This window comes from Adiantum capillus-veneris, chromosome 10, assembly GCF_014529385.1.
Source record: "Adiantum capillus-veneris isolate H3 chromosome 10, ASM1452938v2, whole genome shotgun sequence".
NCBI lineage: Eukaryota > Viridiplantae > Streptophyta > Polypodiopsida > Polypodiales > Pteridaceae > Adiantum > Adiantum capillus-veneris.
This window is the reverse complement of record NC_140940.1, coordinates 71,460,789-71,481,329: the sequence shown is the minus strand read 5'-3', so window position 1 is coordinate 71,481,329 and position 20,541 is coordinate 71,460,789. Positions and strand designations below refer to the sequence as shown.

Genomic DNA, 20,541 nt, shown 5'->3' with positions numbered 1-20,541 from the left:
TGTCCTTGGTGGTGGAGGTGGTCGTGGTTGTGGACGTGGTAGAGGAATGGCTTAGGCATGTGAAGCTTAGCCTAATGCAAATGTTGGTCATGGACAAGGCGATTTTGAGCCACAGAGGAGGTTCATCCCCACTTGTTATAATTGTGGTGAACTTGGTCATATTAGCACTTATTGTTCAAAGCCAGCAAGGATAGGAGAGGATATGTTTCCACTTCCTCAGCAGATTCCCAATAGAGCTAATGAGTATGCATTGGATATACAAGGAGATCAAGGTATGGGATAGGAAAATCAAGCCTCAACCTCTGGTGGTCATGTGGGTATTGTGAAAGTCGAAAAGAAAGAAACGGATGTGCTGCCAATAGGCAAAAGAGAGAGGGAAGTCTATGCAGCACCAGGACCTAGCCGAAAGAAAGGGAAGGAGAAAGAGGGTGAAGATGCAAAAGCCAAGAGAAAAAGAAATCCTCGTGGATGATTCGAAGTGGCGGATTTACCGTTGGGAGAAGGCCAAACAACTTACAGTTTAAAGGAGGACTTGATTGGGAGGAAAGTAGATTGTACATTTAGATAGTTGATGAATATGGTGCCCAAACTTAAAAGGCAATGGAAGTCACTAGTGAATTCAGAGAAAGAGCCGAAGCATGGACAAGTCAGAGTGTTATCTGTGGGAGAGTTATCCGACATCTGTCCTGTGGTGAACGCTTGTTGGCACAAAGGTGTGGGCATGGGAGAAGCCTACATTGATGGAGGTGCTCAAGTTTGTGTGATCACACAGTCATCTGTCGAGAGACTGGGTCTCATTACATGCGGAAGCTTTGGGTTTTGGATTCGACTAGCAAACCATGCCAAAGTGAAATGTTTGGGAATGATCAAGAATTTGGAAGTCCAAGTCTTTAATGTGAAGGTTATGGTAAACTTTCATATTATGCTAGATGGTTTGGGAGCCTTTCCTCTCATTCTAGAACAACCTTGGTTGAGATCTTTTGGTGCCGTGCAAGATTCGAGTAAGGGAAAAATTGGTGTGCATGACAAGAAGGGTGAAAAGAGAGTGTTGATATGACTACCAAACAGCCTATGACACTTGAAGATGAGTGAGAATGATGAGTCCGAAACTACTAGTGATGATAGTTCTGAAGACTCAGGAAGTATTACTACATTGAGTTCTAGTGATGAGGGTGAGGTGTCTTTCTTGTTGTTGGATGAGGAATAGAGAGAAGTTAGTGAGGTGTTGCAATTATCAGGGAATATAAATGCTTTAAGCCATTTAGAGCAACTGGAAGAGTTGATGCAACCAAAACAAGAATTACCAGTGAAGAAAGAGTTTATTCAAAAAATGTTGAGTATTGATTTGGCACAAGGAGAAAGAAGGGGGTACTTAGCAATGTTGTACAGGTTTCCAAATATTTTCATTACCTCATATCAGAAATAAGGGGTTTTGTTGGGGATCCTCTGAAGGTTGAGCTAGTTGAAGGGGCAAAGCCAATACCGCAGAAATTAAGAAGGATAGGTAAGGAACATATGAATGCTTTAAAGGAAGAAGTGGATAAGCTTTTGGATGCATGGTTCATTTGCCAAAGGATAATACTGAATGGGTGAGCTCTGTAGTAGTCACCCCAAAGAAAGACGGGTGTTGGAGAGTTTGTGTTGATTACAAGCCACTAAATGTTGTACCAACAAAGATCCTTACCCTTTTCCTTTTATTGATCAATTTTTAGATGCAGTGGTGGATAGTTTTGAAAGATACAGTGCTTGTGAGGGGTATTCAGGATACTTTTAGCTTATGCTTGCTCTTGAAGACCAGAAAAAGACTACTTTTATATTGCCATGGGGTTGTTCTGCTTTTGTTGCCTTCCTTTTGGGTTGACAAATGGGCCAGAAGCCTTTGAAAAGAAAGTATATTGGGTCCTTACCCCGTTCCTTGGGAAGTTTGTCAAAGGATTCATATACAATTTTTGTGTATACAGTTCAAGAAAAGAGCATGTTCAAAAGCTTGAAATGACTTTTGTAAGGTATGATGAATGCGGGGGCCAGCTAAACCCTAAAAAATGTCATTTGGCACAACCCACGGGTGAAGTTTCTTGGGCATGTTATTTCAAAAAATGGGATTGAAGCAAATCCAGATAAAGTGGAGGCTTTGCTGTTAATGTCATCTCCAAAAGATACTAGACAATTCGCCACTTGCATATAGAAAGTTAAATATTTGTCTCACTTCATACCCTTGGCATCACCACTATTATATCCATTGCAGAAAACAGTCAAGAAGGATCCCTTGGAATGGTCTCATGACTGTGACGAGGTTTTTGGCAAGTTAAAGAGGTTTTGAGTACGCTTCCTATTATGCAGGCTCTTGATTTGGAAAAGGAGTTTTATGTTAACCCATCAGTGGGAGATGATGCTATCGGGGCTATGTTATTGCAAAGGGGGAAGGAATCTTAGTATATGAAGCCTGTTCATTATGCTAGTAGAGTAAAGACACCTCATGAAAGAGATTTTTTTGAAATTGAATTGATAATGACTAGTATGGTTTATGCTTGCAGGACGATTCAGATACTACTTGCTACAAAAGTCATTCACCTTCCTCACCAGTTATTCATTACTTCCGCAGCTATTCAGTAATTCAAATATATCAAAAACAACGATGAAATGGGTTATAGAGCTTCAGGAGTTTCAGTTCGCCTTTTTGATGGAGGAAAGTACTCGGGCTATTCTGACAGATCTTCTCACTTATAAGGATACTCCGATTTTGGTAAAAGAAGAGGTGGTGAGAAAGAAGGAAGTCGGGACTCTTGTCATCCCTAATGCTTCACTGCTATACTTTGATGGTTCTTATCAAAGAAGTCATGATGCTGATTCAGGAGGCATTGCTATTTATGATGCACAAGGGAAGCTTATGAGGAAGCAAGGGCTGAAACTTGATGCCAAAAGTAACAATGAAGCACAATACATGGCTCTTGGAGGTGGTTTTCATATTTTCTTACAATTGAGAATTAGACGCTTGCAAATTAAAGGAGATGCTTTGTTGGTTGTGAAGCAAGTGTTGGGAGTATGGAAGAAGAAGACCCCTACATTCAAAAATTTATGCTTCAAAGTGAAAGTGTTGCTCAAAAAGCTTGAAGCGTGGAGTTTGCAGCATATTGAGAGGTCTCTAAATGAAGAAGCTCATGATGCTGCCCAAGAGATGATCACTAATTGTGTGCTTGTGGTAAAGGCAGATGCCCCTTTCTATCATGGAAAGGAAATCTTATCAAAGGAAGTGGATTTTCTATTGACATGTGTTCTACGTGAAGGTTTATCGTCTTCTAAAAAGTATGTATTCACAAGAAAAGCCAGGAAGTACAAAATGCTTGATGGTGTGCTTTACATAAAAGGAGGTGATTTGGTTTTGCGTCATGTGCCTTGGAAAGAGGAAATTTACAAAATCCTGGAAGAAAATCATGAGGGATCTTGTGGAGGCCATTTTGCTATGAAGATCATGTTGCATAAGGTCTTACAAGAAGGTTACATATGGCCGAGTATTCAACGGGATGTTAATCATTGGTGAAAGTTGTGTTTGCCTTGTCAGAGAATGGGAAAGAGAATTTTGAAGCCTGAATTGCGAAAGACAATTTTAGCTTTTGTCTTGATGCTATTGGACCCTTACCCATGACTAGTAAAAGAAATGCTTACATTTTGACAGTAGTGGATTATTTGTCACGATGGGCAGAAGCCAAAACTGTCAAACAGATTACTAGTAAGGAGATGGAAAATTTTCTTTATGAGCATATATGCTGCAAATTTGGTGTACCTCTAGAACTACTTTCTGATAGAGGACCAGGATTTAGAGGAGAGCTGTTTGATTTTTATGCGAGAAGCTCAATATACAACATAGGTACAGTTCTCCTTGTTATCCACAATGCAATGGTCTCAATGAGAGGTTCAATGGAGAGTTGGTAAATATCTTGACAAAGATGACTCAGACACATGGGAAGACTTGGGATTTAGAGTTGCTTTGTGCGTTATGGGCCTACATAACTGCTATCGAAACGAGCACGGGATTTTCCCCGTACCACTTGGTTTATGGCAAGGAAGCTTTAATACCAATTGAAGTGGAAATTCCTTCTCTCAAGTTGTTGTCATTGGAAGATGAGGAGCAAACAAATGCATGGTAGAAAAGGTTATTGGACTTACAATGCTTGCAATTGGATAGAGTTTTAGCTTTGAGTTACTATGAGGAAGTGTCAAGAAAGGCTCAACTAAAAGATAATGAATGCCTAGAGGATTAAAAAATTGAAAAGGGTGATTTGGTGTTGCAATACAGTAGTAAGTTGGACAATACCTTTCAGAAGAAGGTTGAAATCAAATGGAAGGTCCTTTTAGTGTTGTAAATAAATTTGAAAATGGCACATATCAGCTAGAAAACTTAAATGGTTCACAACATAAATATCGTGTCAATGGATATAGATAGAAGAAATATCTGGCATGTTTGATGACAATTGTGACTGATGAAATGCTATCAATAGAAGGAGACAATGCGAAGACATCTGAAAATGTGCATGACGTTTCTGGGGATGAAATGCAGCAGTTGTGCACCCTAGACACATCTGCTTGTCATAAATGATCAAGCACTCTAGATGGGGTTGGCAAGCTATGTCAAGCATTTTTTGGATGAAGATAAAGTCACTAATCCATGCTAAATAACTTGCTTACTAGCCTCGAGTACATAAATGTACATAATGCTTTAAGTTTTCATAGTGCTCTTGTAACATTTATGTATAAAGGCTTGGTTCTGCTTAGTCATTTGCAAGAGTTTTGGGTTGGTTAACCTTCGAAAAGGTGGTTTTCAGTTAGTGTTTTCAGTCGTGCTTGATAGCCGGTGAATCCGACTCATACATCATGAGTTACATGCATTTGTAATGGGCGATTCCTTCCTTAGAAAGTGGGTGCGGATGCATGCAAGGAAAGGCAAGTGGACTGATTTGATAGATTTGATTAGAAAAGGTGTGGCCGAGGAGGCTTTACAACGTCGCATTTGGTGCTCGGAGTCACCCGCCACGCTTTCGCTAAGATTGCTTGGAGTGGGAAGCAACACAGGAAATTTATATGCTTAAGTGGGGAGGTGGGAGGATGGTGCCAAGTGGCAATGGAATAATCCCACATGGGGGGGAGAAAGTGGGACTTGGAGGGTATAAGGGGGGGAGTGGGTATCCCCAAAGGTTGTATGAAAGGAGAAAATGGAGCTCACTTGCCTAGCCCATGAGGGCTCGTGGACTTTGGGGGAGGAAAGGGCACCCATCATGGGCTCCCACCAGTTGAGAGGTGCTTGGTTTTCTTTTTGGTCCTCTAGACACTTCCTTTCCCCACTTTCCTTGGTCAAAATGTGGCTGACATGCCATTTTCTGCCCAAAATGGACCATGTAAAAGGTGACCAAAGAGAGAACCATGTCGGCTAAGAGGGGAGAAAATGTGGCTGACATGCCATTTTCTGCCCAAAATGGACCATGTAAAAGGTGACCAAAGAGAGAACCATGTCGGCTAAGAGGGGAGAAAATGTGGCTGACATGCCATTTTCTGCCCAAAATGGACCATGTAAAAGGTGACCAAAGAGAGAACCATGTCGGCTAAGAGGGGAGAAAAAATTCCTTGGGATAATAGCTGCAATTCTCTGCACAGCTTTTCTGGATCTTTTGAGAGATACCCCAACTTTGAAAGCTTGTAACTCTCTCGTCTGTTGTTAGAATCAAGTATATGGATACTTTATAGAGGTCTAAATGACACGAGCTTCATCTTTATGGTCTTGGTTTTCAGGAATTTTAATCATGGTTCAGGTTAGGTTTGTTTCCCAGCCAATTTTACAAGTGTTCGACATAGGTGTTTTTCGCAGCTTTATGGTGTTTCCTTCCGATGGTATGTGTATGCAAGGCTATAGAGGTTCTTGTTTTCCTTATTGTTTGCATGCTAGCAATGTTATAAGATCACATAACTCATTGATCCACCATATAGCACTAATGTTTGGATGAGTAGGTGGAGACCTTTGTTTGGGCCATACACTTGCTTGCTTTCACTGCTACCTCTCGATAATGAGGTACTATTTCAAGAATTAAACAAAACTTAAAAATAGAAAGAATAGGTAAAGAATTAAAGACTCTCAAGTTTTCAAAACATGTACAAAATCCTTCTCAAATATCGACCAACGTCGACTCCTAAGGTTGCTGAGATCATGCATACACTCATGCCTTGGTTAAATATCTCTATTGGTCCTATTATTGTGGAAGTCATGGGACTTGTCTCTGATAATCCCCTCTATGTAGGCATAGCAAGCACCCAAACACTATTCTTTGAGTGCTCTCACTTCGCTCTATTATTATCTTCGGTGAGAAGTGGACAGAGGAGGAAGGTGTCATTTGGAAATTTGAATAGAGGATATTGATATTTTCTTCTCATTTGACTTGTCTTCATTATTCTACTACACCATAATGCTATACTTGAACTCTCTTGTACAAACTCTTGCATGTAGAAAACCGCTTGTTTTTTGTTTTTATCCATATATATGTCACCATTGTGTTATATACTAAAAGAATTTCCCTATCACATATCTTTGCTATAGTGGCAAGGATTTTGGGGGTCTCTATAGGGATCTCTATAATTTTATGCTATTGTGTTTGCTATGGAGTGTAACCCATAGGAGTGGTCGTCTCATAGGGAGTGTATGATGGCTACGTAAAAGAGGAGTGGATAGAGAAGTTCTTGCAATAGATGTGGGACCCGTGAGTGTAGACAATGTTATAGGCCTTTTAGAACTCTGTATCAGAGATATGGCATCAATGCCATCATCCCCCCCCCCCCCCCCCCCTTCCCCCCTTCTTCCACCGTAGGATTGTCACAGCCCATGATGGATCACATGGATGTTGATTGGATACCAACAACTCAAAGCATAGTGATGATTTTCTCTACAATGAAGATGGCATCTTAGACTCTAGGTAGAGAATCAAAGCAAGCTTCACTCGTGAGCTCTATGTCCCCATGTGTGTATGTGTAAAGGGAATGTGAATAAAAAGAATAAAAAAATGATATAGCAATTTACATAAACAACATGTTAACTTTCCATAAACCATGTTACAATCAACTTTCTTTTCACCAAACTCACAATAGTGAGTGGATGATTTAAATTCATTGAAAAGAATTTACAGAGAACCTCAAACTCGTGATGAATCTTAAAGTAAACCAGATTACAACCAAGCACTACCTCACAAAAAGGGATCCAACAACCCATCTACTAGGTATCCCTAGCCCATCAGAACGACATTGATGGACCTAAACCAATTATTTGACTCCTTTCTTTTACAAATGGAGACAATCAATTCCTTACATTCTTGGAAGATCTCCGTGAAGCTAGCTCTTGAAAGAGTATTTACAATCACTCGATAATTCCTAGTTTTCCAAGTTTTCTTAAAAAAGAAAAATCTAACGATCTGAGTGCATACTAGAGAACTGGGCTTTTCATCACCATCCCTCCAAGGAAAAGGTTGTTCTTGAAGAACCCAGTTCTCTAGGTCCTTTGAACCCACTTGAATTTTTTTCTTGCTAGGCCCAAATAGCCAAACACTCCTTGAAAATGTGCAAGATGTCCTCACAAGACAATTTGCAGCTCAAAAATCTATCTAAGCCAATCCCTTTGGCATAGTTCTTTACTTTTTTAAGCAATGAAGCAATGCTTGCAATAAAACCGTCCATATAAATTCCTAAAACCAGATGCTCTTTACAATCGCCACTCATCTTGACTCTTGTCATTGCTTACTCCATTGCTTGTTAAGGGGGGGAACCAATCATACGAGACCACCAAAGTGAGGTATATATCCTTAGTTCTCGGTTTACAAAAATGTTTGCTCTTGGGCTAGCGCTAGGATTTCCATTCGAGCTTGGACTCACACGCTCTCATATATGTTATGTTACAATCAACTTAATGATAGAAGCTTTAAAATCAGAATGATTACCCATTGCAAATAGAAAGAATTATAAAAAAAAACAGATTTTCTATATAGAAATTTGGTTAGATGCTTTCATGCCATTCAAATATGTCTAGATACAACAAGAACAACTATGCTAAAGTACAGGAATTAGCCTTTGAAATCTCTATCTTATCTTGTTATAACTCAACGTAAATCTCTATGTCTACAAATAGTTCTTCTCCTAGAAAAACATCCAGGCTCTCATCCGAGCGGTCCTTGACATTGTTTTCCTCTAGATTCACAATTGTGATTATAATTGTCTTGTTGTTGACAATTTTTTTGCAACATACAAAGGCATGTAGAACCTGCAAATATAAAGGCTAACATGTGTACAATTGGAAAAACATAGGAATGTTTCGACCTAGTGACTGATATATATATTACATTCAACACGAGTCATTATGTGTGTGTGTGTGCGAGAGAGAGAGAGAGAGAGAGAGAGAGAGAGAGAGAGAGAGAGAGAGAGAGAGAGAGAGAGAGAGAGAGAGAGAGAGAGAGAGAGAGAGAGAGAGAGAGAGAGAGAGAGAGAGATGCGCATCTCAAGGTCAAGCAGAAGAGAGTAAGAAGAGAGTAGAACCATATCAAATAGGGAAAAAAAGGCTACTTCCTGCCACATGGACACATTGGTCCCTCACTAAGCCGATATCAACATATCTATAAATCAGAGAAGTGTTATGAGATATGGAGAGAGGATGCTATACAATAGATGTGTCTCTATGATAAACAGTAGGCCATTATTTGTATACATTTGATATCCAGTTCTTGAGAAAGAAACCAGTAGCACACTTTATCCCTATCAACCACATGATAAATATACATTAGTGAATCATGAATATAAGAAAGTAACTATCCTCATTTGTTATGTTATTAATATATTGAAATTATTCACTTGTAGAAAATAGGGATTAAAATTATCTATCATAAATATAGAATATGACAATTAAATCTTACAAATTTAAACAATCTTTACTCATGCCTTTTGTTGCCCACACATTATATATTCTAGTTTCCCATACCACTAGAGTAAATAGTACATGTTATTTTGTCATGCATCAATATATTATAGGTCACAATATATCCTCAATGCTCATTCAACAATCTAGGTCTATCAATACCATAACAATGTAAACCAAATCCCCAACCATCTCAATAAAATCCAAATCATCTCCACAATATACCCAAGTTAAGAAAATCACACTAATAACAATGGTTGCTAGTCACAAGAGTATATTTTCTTAATTAGTGTTTCCATTGCAACCTAGATCAGCTAATCAGCATCAAATGGCCATTGTCCCTAAATCAACAAATCTACATTGAGGCCATGTTGGCTAAATCAACGAATTTGCACTTACGTTGTGCTTCATAGTCCGAGGAATTTCCTTGAGGGTGGTTTGCTGAAATTGGTGAATTTGCACTAAATTGGTGAACCTACAATAAGGTCATGTTGCCTAAAGTATCAAATCTACACCAGAACTACCTAAATTAGTAAATTTGCAATGTAAAGTTGATGTTGCCTAAACCAACGAATGGAAAACAGGAGGAATTTGTGCACTACCTAAATCTACTGTTGAACCCACATGATAGGCACTTTTTATTATACTGAACCCCCTTCCTCCTTCCCCTCCTCCCCCCCCCCCCCCCTCCCCCCAAGAAAAGGAGTGGTAGTTTCTTGCTTGCTATATAAAAAAGAAACATGATATATTCTTTTTTCAATATAGCAATGCTTGCAATGATGAGCTATATTGTGTTTAAAAATACCAAAAAAATTACAAAATTAGCTCATGTAGAAATTTACCATGATGAGCACGGTATCGTTCAACAATAAACACCATAAACATAAACCACATAGAGATCTATTTTATCTACTAGAGTCATACCAGGATTGTACGGAGGTCTTATTGGGTTGCCAACATCACTAGGGACTACCACCACCACATTCATGTCCATAGCCATAGTTGCATGCAAACGTTGTAAATGTGCATTCACATTCAAGTTTACCAAGTTTGTAAACGAATGCATTCACGGTGGATGAACTTGCATTCATGGTAGGTGTTGTGGTGACATAAACTTGAAATATACATATTATTTTGGAAAACACTATGAAAAAATTGAAACTTGAAAGCACCAAATGAACTCAAATGAAAATCAAGACTTAGAAATTTAAAGACTCAAGAGTGCTGGAAATGTACTCTTCACTACTCACATTATGGCAGTAGGTGTAACAAACGGGTTCATTAAGGGGAATCAACAGGGATGCTCAAATAGGTTGGAGGAGGAAAAAAGGGCTAGATGGCACATGGAGGAGAGAGAGGGAGGGAGGAAGAGAGAGCATTGCCATGCATCAAAAGGAGCAGAGAGAGAGAGAGAGAGAGAGAGAGAGAGAGAGAGAGAGAGAGAGAGAGAGAGAGAGAGAGAGAGAGAGAGAGAGAGAGAGAGAGAGAGAGAGAGAGAGAGAGAGAGATAGAGAGAGAGAAGAGTATCAATCTAGGGTTTGAAGCAATGCTGAACTGAGGGAAAACTCTACACGTTGGACTACTCATTTTCAACCTCTTCTCGTTGGCAACACATCGGTCGACGACTACAGACTGCCCTCAACATTCAAGTCAGATACTTGATAGCTTGAGCATGGCTTTAGTGTCTTCATTTCAACTTGACCATAAGGCGGCCATAGGCCATGAGGTCCTTGGCCAATGTTCTGTGCATTTTGATCCTGTTGTCATGTCTAACTTTCTGTAGGATGCTTTGACACCTAACATTTAGGTCCAAGGGAAGCATAAGGTTTCCCTAATCTCAATTCATGTTTGGTCTCAACTTGCCGTATTCAAAGACATGGCTATGGTTATGTTATTTTTCTGGGAAACTCCCCCATATGCCCGAGAATATAGCTACAAAATCTATAGGGGATTTCAATGTCCTGTAGTGGACTAGATCTTCTACTTAGGGTCCAGGTGGTTTGAGATATTGTTCTTCAACACTGTAGATAAAATAGCATTTCTCACATCATCTATTGTTCTACTTTGTAGAAAAATAGTTCACATCATTATTGGTTGCCTATTAAGCGCACCAAGGATGAGATCCTGATCATATGGACTGTTTGGGTTGAATCTGTTGATCTCCTCACATTCCTCTGGTCCTATGTTGGCGAGCTAGTTGCCTCATTGGGGAAAGTATTGTTCACCCCTACAATCCACTCTCCAAACCATAATAAAGCATGCATTCTGGTCAACTACAAAAACAAGCAAGTTCCAGCAGGATAGGAAAGAGGGTTTGTGACTTTGCTATCACGAACACTCTTAGATCTTTAGTCACCCTTAGAAAGAGGGTTGGTTATTTTACATAAACGCTTTTTCTTAAAGTGTTTGTGACTCTCATCACGAAAGCTCACAGCTAGAGGTCCTGCACTTTCCTATCTAGACCGCACACATTCCAACACCAGGACCTCTATTCAAATCCAACACTGGGAATAATGTGCGATCATCGTTAGCAAAAACAAAATCCTAAAGATGGAGCCAAGGGGAAAAGACGAGTGGATGGTGATGACTAGAGGTTTCTCATGGGGCTACAACTCTTGCAACTACTACAAAGCTTTGATGGAGGATATACACTTCCCAAAAACACTGGCAATAATTGATAATGTGATGGAAGCACATGAATCAGTCAAAAAAGTGAAAATCTCCAAAGATGAGATCCACCCACCGAGCATACATTTGGAAGTTCATATGCAAGAAACTGATAATGAGGAAGAGACACAGGTGGTTCATAACACACTAGTATGAGGTGCGTGATTCAATGTCAAGGGGCTTAATGACCCCACTAGGTTATATACATTTAATAAATGGATGCTCTCTAGTCAACTAGAGGTATGCCTAGCTTAGGAACATAAAAGGCATGATAGGGTGGACAATCTCTGCACTATAGAGATATGTAGTGTTTTTATGGAGGAAAGAAAGAGGGATATTCAGCGGTACTCACATGCATTAAGGCCTCTCTCAACCCTATTTGGATTTTAGATCACCCTACTGGTAGATGCTCAATCTTCCAAGTTTCCACTCAGTGGCATGGGGAAATTTGATGATACCTAATGTTTATGATGACAGTAACCCAAGACTCAGAGGGGATTTATGGAATTGGCTTGCATACCTTCAGTTGTCTCATGGGATTGTTGTTGGGGACTTTGATATGGCATGTATAGGACATGACACCACATCCATTGGTACAATTATTACCACATTGGAAAGTAGCTCATGGGAAAGCATGGTAGTTTGCAAGATGCTTCTCTTACAACCTCTCACAAAAATGAGGGATTTACTTTTCACTCTCTGTACCATGTGTCTCTTGGTCTAGGCTGAATAGGATTTACTTTGCTTCTTATCATTGGTTGCCTACTAATGTTTAAGTTTTTTTTTATTATCAATGCTCTCTGTCATATCATTTCCCTATTGTTTTACATTTGCCTGATGCATCAACTGACTCTCAGTATAAAAAAGTTGGGCTTTCCCAATCTCCCATGGTTAATAATTCATTATTGAAGCATTCAATGTTCAAAATGTATATGAGTAATCTTATTTAACAAATACATGAAAATTTTGAGAGGAAAGACCCAATCCATGCTTGGCTTTTCTTGACTACTCAAATGCAACATTGTATCATAAATGTGGAGAAACATGTAGATTATCAAAAGCACCAGAAGATAGTATCTACATTAGAATTCATAAAGTATGTAGTCACAAAGGATGCATCTACTTTGACTAAGAACTGGGAACCCTAGCTATTGCAAGAAAACCCATCAAGGAATTTGACTCAAATTGCCCATCAGGACAAGATTCTTTGTAGACAGTCTGAGTTAAAAGATGCTCACTACCCATCTAAACTCTTTTTTAGAAGGCTGAGGGCTAAGCATTCAAGAGAATGCATGTCTAAGGTAGCTAGTGAAAGCAGATTATTAGTTGAAGGATTTGATTACATCATCTATCAATCATATCTGACTAACTCAGCACATGGACCCAATATATTGAAGCAAGGTATCATCAAATTGTTGCCCAAGAAGACTTTTCCAATATCTTTATATGAATGGAGACCTATAACATTGATGGAAATTCTTTACAAAATGCTGGCTAAAGCCATTGCTATCAAAATTGCACCCCTTTTGAAATAACACCTGCATGAGCCATATCATACAACATTCTCAAAATCACGCTAGGAATATAATCTACTAAAAAATGTAACCAAAAAGTAGCGATGCTCTAGCTTGGCTTTGCTAAGGCTTTTGACTCAATTATTTGGAACTTTATTGTGAATGTGTTGAAAAAAATGGAATTTGGGAACATAGTGTCAAATTGTATACATTTGTTGGGATTAGGGTCCATCTCAAGGGTCATTCTCAATGGGAGATTATCTCCAGCTAATAGTGTGGGAAGATTTTCTAGGCAAGGATGTCTACCCAGCCCTCTCTTATTTGCATCGTTGTTTTTCTTTCTCCATGTACAAGCTAAAAACGGGAACCTCAAAGGGTTGCAGATAGGGAATGAACGCGTTTTGGCTTTGGGTTTTGTTGATGATACCATAACATTTCTGCACGCTGAGAATGCTAATATAGGAAAATGTATGTCTTATTTGAATCTGTATTCACTTGTTGCTGGGTTAGATCTAAATCTTGGAAAATCTCAGTTGATTGATGTTTTTACTGAAAAAATTCATAATTTGATTGGGCAAGGTAAGCGAGTTCCAAGGGGAACAATTTTTAGACATTTAGGGTACCACTTGGGAGTGGATGTATCTGCTAAGCAGATCACTCAATGGGTAGAGGATATGATTCAATGCAAAATGGCTTCTCCACATTGCACAGAATGGCACAATCATGTCGTATTAAGAGTTGTACATGCTATTTTGATACCCTATCTAATGAATTTCTTGCCTCGGTTGGATTGGTATGATAGTAGCTTAACTAGGTTTAAATATAAATTGTTGAAGTTATTTTGGCGTTCATCTCCTAATACATGGATTGCCAAGGATTACACTGCCTTACCTGTCAACCTTGGAGAGTTGGGTGTCATTATGCATATGCTGCAAGGAGGTCAACACTCTTGAAACATATGATTGATACTAATGCTTGCTAGTCCAGAATAGCTTGAATAATCACGAATAAATCTATTGTGTATTTCCATGAAGTGTGGGATATGCCTACACGGGATAAACTTTTCTCTACTGCTCTTGTTAAACTGTGTTGCATCGCTACTAATTTGTTAGTATAATCATGGAAAACAGTGTTCGTTATGTTGATATGGGAGGGTAGAGCAAGATACACGGGTAATTCATTGGGTGTCGAATCATTATTTTGGAGCTTTGTTTTTAAAAGACCACCTGCTGCTTTTTTGGGTAGGAAATCATTAAACCTCTTGAGAAGATTGTTAGGCTCAGTCAATCAAATAACTGACTCTAAGGGAAGTCTTGTTGCTTTTATGGTTGCCAGGAGAAGGTTCAAATTGGGGGCATGGTCTCAGTATTGCTTGGGGACAAGTGTGTGTCCATGTTTTCAACCTTAGTGTACCATGCACTCAAGATGTTTCTCTCACGTTCAAGGTTTGGACACTACCTCATACTACAGAAGCTCAAGTGGCACACAAGAGAGTATATTGCTTATTGCACAATGGAAAGATAAGTTAGCCCTACAATTATTGGCATATATACAATGCACGGGGGAAAAAACCTCATATAAGAGTGAGGAAAAAATTACCCTGATGGTCCTAAGTGTGTTTGCACACATCCCTACCACATATATATGGTAACAAATCCCCCCTTGGGAATGATGCGGTGAACAAGAGCTAGCATATAGTGTATAGGAAAGTGCCATGCCCTGAAGACATGATGAATCCACCAAGGGTAGTAGGCCCAAATTTTATGGAAATCTTCTATTAGATTATGTACATAAAAGAAAAATTCCTTGGCTTGAATGCTCAAAAAATTGTAGAGAAGGCCGTGGAATTTGACCATTTTAGAGACAATAATAAAGGTAATCAATCATCGTAAATGTTTAATAAATACAAATGAAATACTTTTTAAGAAATTATCCAATGCACTTTGTACTCATTTACTTTAGTGTTAGATGCTTGATGTCAATCTACGCGTGTCTTGTTGTGTTCTACAGAAATGCCAACCAAGCAAAACTAGTTTTTTTTTCTTGTTGGTCAATAAACCAAGAAATTACAAGAAGATGCCATGATCTACGAACTGGGTAGGGTTCTACCCAGTCTATGAGAGGCGCAGACTAGGGAGGCTCCAGGCACTTCTATGGAAAGGTGCAAGCCCTCTAGGTCATTACTACAAGGTAGATGACACTGCTGTGGTTTGGATTTTCCTTCAGAGGTAGGACGCTACTTGGAAGGGGGGCCCCTAGCTGTCTCTCCCTAGGTGTCCCCCCTCGTCATGCCCTCCCACCCTCTCCCAAATTTTTTACTTGTGGGAGAGGCTGTCCCTTCGAACTCTTTTGGAAGAGGAAGCTGGTGTTTAGAGTCAGTAGAAGGTTGGCAGGTGTGGAGAGGTTAGAGCTGAGATCCATTCTTCACAATGACACTAGATGTCTTCCTTGGAAGGGATGAGGATCCCCATAAAGAGTGTCTCTCAAATGATGGCAGATCACTCCTAGTTTTGGATCTTTCAAAGGAAGATAACATCTTGGGGATTGGTGGAGAATGCCCAAAGTCAATATATTCCACTGGTTTTCACACCTTCTTTGGAGCTTGTTGCAGGCATAGTTGCATGCAACATGTTTGCAACAAACATTCGTAGCAACATCTATACAAACACCTATACCGGCATCAGAACTTGTAATTTTTTTTGAGCCAAGAGGACTGTTAGTTCGTTCTATAACATCAAAAACTAGTCCTCTCTGCTCAAAAGAAAGAGTGCAAAGGCAACCGCACTCCACCTATATGCTGGATGAAAATCGAGCAGTACTATGAGTACAAGATTTTAGAACCATAACCATGACAATGTTAACAAATCATAACCATAACAATATTTGCAAACTATAATCATAATAAGATTCAAAATCCATAACCATAGGTGTTCAGAATCATAATTTGAAAAAAGAAATTAAACCTTAATAAAATTTTCAAAACATAACCTATAGATTCTCAAACCATAACCATGACCATAACATGATTCCAAAACCATAACCATAACCATAGCATGATTCCAAAACCATAAGCAAAAAACAATTCTATATCCATGACCATAATATGATTTCCAAAGCAATAACCATAACCATAACATTCATAACCATGATCATAACATGACTGCAAAATCATAACCATAACATGTTTTCAAAACCACAACCATAACACGATTCCAAAACCATAGCCTGTGAGCAATTCCAAAACTATGACCATAACATGACTCCAAAATCATAACCATAACCTTAAGCAGATTCCAAAACCATGACCATAATCAAATTCTCAAACCATAACCATAACCATAACTAAACATGATTTTAAAACCATAATCATAATAATCACAAGATTTTAAACCATAAACATAATCATAACAAATTTTCAAAGCCATAACCAAACATCAATTCCATAACCATGGGCAAGATCAAAACCATAACCATAACCATACTAATGTTCATAATCATAACCAAAACCAAAACTGAGTATACATGGATATAAACAGAACCATAATTGGCATCCAAGTACATACATGAACCAAAAGCACAAACATAACTAACTATACATGAACTATACTCAATGAAAACATATACATAAATCATACTCGTCAAGTTAGTGCCTCCCAGCCAAAGGCCCCTCTCTCATCCTGAAATTGGTACAGTAGAAGTGATAATCCATGCTTGAATCCGTATTTTTCTTCACGACGTCTCGGAGGATGCCTTATGGAAAGCCCTTGTTTGACAAGAACACTTAACCATAAGATAATGAAAAAAAAAACATATGCATACACTATTTAAACATTATATATCATTTAAAAACTCATGTTAAAGAATCTCATGGCCTCCACTCCCTAGATAAGATTATCCTATAGACTCCAGGCATACTCTAGGTGCATCTCTCTACTACTGAAACCTATTAGAATGCTCTTGCATGATCCCCATCCAGTCCTCTACATCGAACTATGTTGGCTTTGGCCCATTATTTTTGTACCAATTCTTGCCTCTACTTGATGATGTGACATTATCACAATAGCACGCTCACGATCCAATAGTTGGAGATTGGATTGTACCCTTCTGCTAGTCTCGAATCTTTGTGAATGACATGCATGATATAATTCTTACTCTCTTGATTTTGAGAATCCCAATTCTCCAGTAGAGAGTGCCCAAACTACATCATACAGAGATCATGAACCTTATGTCGTATGGCCTTTATGACCTTATCCGTAACCGACACCCCATCTTTGATCTTGCCTAGCATTCTAAGATTCAAGTCATGTGATCCCAAGGTGTACATGGTGTGCTAAGCAGTATATTCTCTACTGAAGAGACAGGTAGACACTCTCTTGATGATGTGGATGTATCGGTAGCACCACTACCACAACCATAACTACTTGAGCGCAAGAACTACATCGTCTAGAAGAAGAACAAGATAGCGTAGTCTTTGATGTAGCTCGATCTCATTCGTGTAAGTGGGGCATTCTTCAAAGGTGTGGAACCACCAGTCGGTATGAGTGGAATGGTAATATAAGAAGTTGGATCAATTGTATCTAGCCTGCAAGGACCAGCTCTACAAAACTGTTGTATGTATGCACACTGCTCTAGAAAAAATTGTGAGAAAAATGTAGTCATCTGCTCAGGTGACATGTAGAGAGTAGCTGGAAAGTTGAAGCTTGGAGAGCATGCCTCCTTGTCATTTACCATGGATACAAAAAATAATTTGAAAACATATATACAATAGAATACTTCACTTAATCATAAATAATCAGCTTAAGCAATACAAATCATTATCTATTCATTGTTAGACAATGATTAACATCCATCAACCAAAAGTAGATATTACAAGAGAGATTTAGAAAAAAAATCACTAGTCAATCTCTCATGTTCTATGAGAGCTGATGTACCAATGATATCTGTCTATCTTAACTTTTTACCCTCAAACACCACTTGGCTCCATCCATTTTTGCATTTATCTCATTGTCTCATCGCTTATCCTCAGGTCAAGAATTTTCTCACCAAGAGCACCAACTTAAAGCCTGATATCGTCATCTCGATTATGCGCAATCCATGTATGTTGCTCATGTGTCTCTTCATTTTCAATCTCCAATCCTTCACAGACTTGTTTACTCCGTAGATAAACTTAAATAGCAAAGAGCTGGCGTGGTTAAATAATCAAATATTCTTCATCTTTACCCTTCCATAGTGAATCTATGATAAATAAAACATGTTCACAATGCTGCAAAAGTACAAATGTGTCCAGATCATCCATCCACATCCGCCTAGAGTTCATTTGAGTTAGTCTACTTCTATCTTTGTGCACAACTACATTGAGACCATTAGTACCTTGAACCACTTCATATCAAGGAAAAAAGTATAAACCTTTCTAAAGCTAATTTTCAATATTTCTTCGATGTAGCCAAAGTATTCAAGTAGTATTGTCATCCCTAGCACTACTCTCTTTCTTGACCAAAGCTTGATGTGACACAAGTATTGAAGGTGACCTATATTCGTTGCACTCTAAAGTGTCAGTCATGTGACCACAATGATCCGTACTTGTGATATTACAATCATATAAAACAACATCAGACTTAATAAGAAAATATTTTCATGTGGTTAGAAATAAAAATTAGGTATAATATACACATGCCAATCACATATTCTTGACACCTTTTCTTCTTCAGTAAATCAGTACTCTGTTTTCCTTTGCCTTAAAAAATTCTTGCATCTACCCAACATTTAGTAGGAAAGTCTGACAATTTTTGAAGATGATTTGGAAAGCGAAGATTTTCAGTGGAACGATTGTGCTTGAATTGTAACGTTTTCACTTCATATGTTTCAATTCACTTTTGCATGACTTTTGAGGTGACAAGACAAAATCTCATAACCTTTTTATGCATTTTGACATCCATCTTCCTCATGATGCCGTATCCCTGTGGCTCCTCTCTTGTTGCCTTAGCGCTTGTCTTAGAAGTCCACATTCACGACACCTCTGGATCAATGGAACCCAATAAATGACTCATAAAAAACGCAAGCCTCCTGCACAAGCCATCCTTTGTCTATGTTACTTCACGGTGAGTGCTTTGACAAACAAAACCTTTTAAAGTCTTCGTAGATCTCTCTAAGAAGAACATCCACCAGTAATGGACCATCCTAGCTACTGCAACTTCATCAACCATATGCACAAGTAAATGCATAGTGAGAAAAAAAGACCTTGGAACACAAAGTGTTTAATGAAGAACTTAAAAGAACTAATGTTTTCTTTTGTTATTTTTCCAAACTCACAATTGCACAAAATACCCTCAAGTCTCAGCCGAGATCCTTGAGGACCACACATTACATTAGGAAACTACACAGCCCTAGATAAAAGTGAGCCACTTCATATGATTCCTTATGCACTATTATCGAGTCGAGGTTATATGTAGGGATTGCTTGATTTCACTCTTTCGAGGTATTCCTTTTTTGAATAGATACAATCATTGTGAAGCCAGCTATTGAGAGGTTGTTCTTGATGACCCGTGGATTCCTAGACCTTTCAAAAATCTTGAAGTAGTAGGAGCGATCAATTTTTATGTAGATTAACAACGCTTGGCTGCCTCTAATAGCTAGGAGCTCCTTGAATAAGTAAGGGGAGTCCTCTTTGCACCTCGGGTACCTATTTGAGCCAATACCTATGGATTGAATCTTCCATAGAACCTTCCACATAAATATCTTTGTCGCATGGGTCCAGCGTGGATTCTAGGTGTTATTTTCTATCAACATCTATCTTGATCTAGGCCATTGCTTACCCCACAGCTTGTTGAGGAGAGAGAACCAATTAGTCTTGATCATTAGAATGTGATAAGTATCCTTGGTTTGTAGTTTGAAGGATGGTCTTCTCGCATGGTCAACCACTAGACTTTCCACTTGAAATCAAACTCATAGATAGGCATCAAGATATTTTCCAATCCTTCTATAGTTTTGTTTATAAGTAGTTGTTCACATCCATTGAGGTGAAACTATGTAGCCTTTGGTTCGCTTCTTTCCAGATCTTGTTGTTATTGTTCAAAAAAATGGGGCAGTCGTTGAAGTCTTTTGTTATTGACCTTTCTAGCAAATTCTCTCCAAAATAGATCTATACATTTACTTCTTGCTTTAGATATCCATGGGGACTAGTGTGTTATGGAGTTTTGAAAATATATGGATGTCTCCCTCCAAACGATTGCCTTCATTGCTTTGGTACACTTACATACCAACTCGTTCATTGTGTCTCTTAATCTCAAGTTGGACCAGCGAGGGGCTAACAATTTGTCCTGGATCACTAACTCTTTTTGTTGGCCATGTTCAGAAAAATGTTTCGCCTTCTCAGTCATGTCCCTTGTCGTAATGGCCCATGGCCTGGTCTTGCTTGTTGATTTAGAC

At 38.8% G+C, this 20,541-nt stretch overlaps 1 protein-coding gene across 4 annotated transcripts in view; it reads left to right on the top strand.

Moving 5' to 3' along the window:
• LOC147449038 (MADS-box transcription factor 6-like) overlaps nt 1-20,541 on the top strand; it is a 146,158-nt gene that overhangs the window by 11,481 nt on the left and 114,136 nt on the right. The window contains exon 2 of one of the 4 annotated variants that reach the window (XM_086521502.1): nt 14,452-14,561. The exons of the other annotated variants lie outside the window; for them this stretch is intronic. Within the exon in view, the coding sequence (XP_086377628.1) occupies nt 14,473-14,561 (89 nt within the window). The 5' untranslated portion in view covers nt 14,452-14,472. The remainder of the gene's footprint in view (nt 1-14,451; nt 14,562-20,541) is intronic. 4 annotated transcript variants of the gene reach the window in all.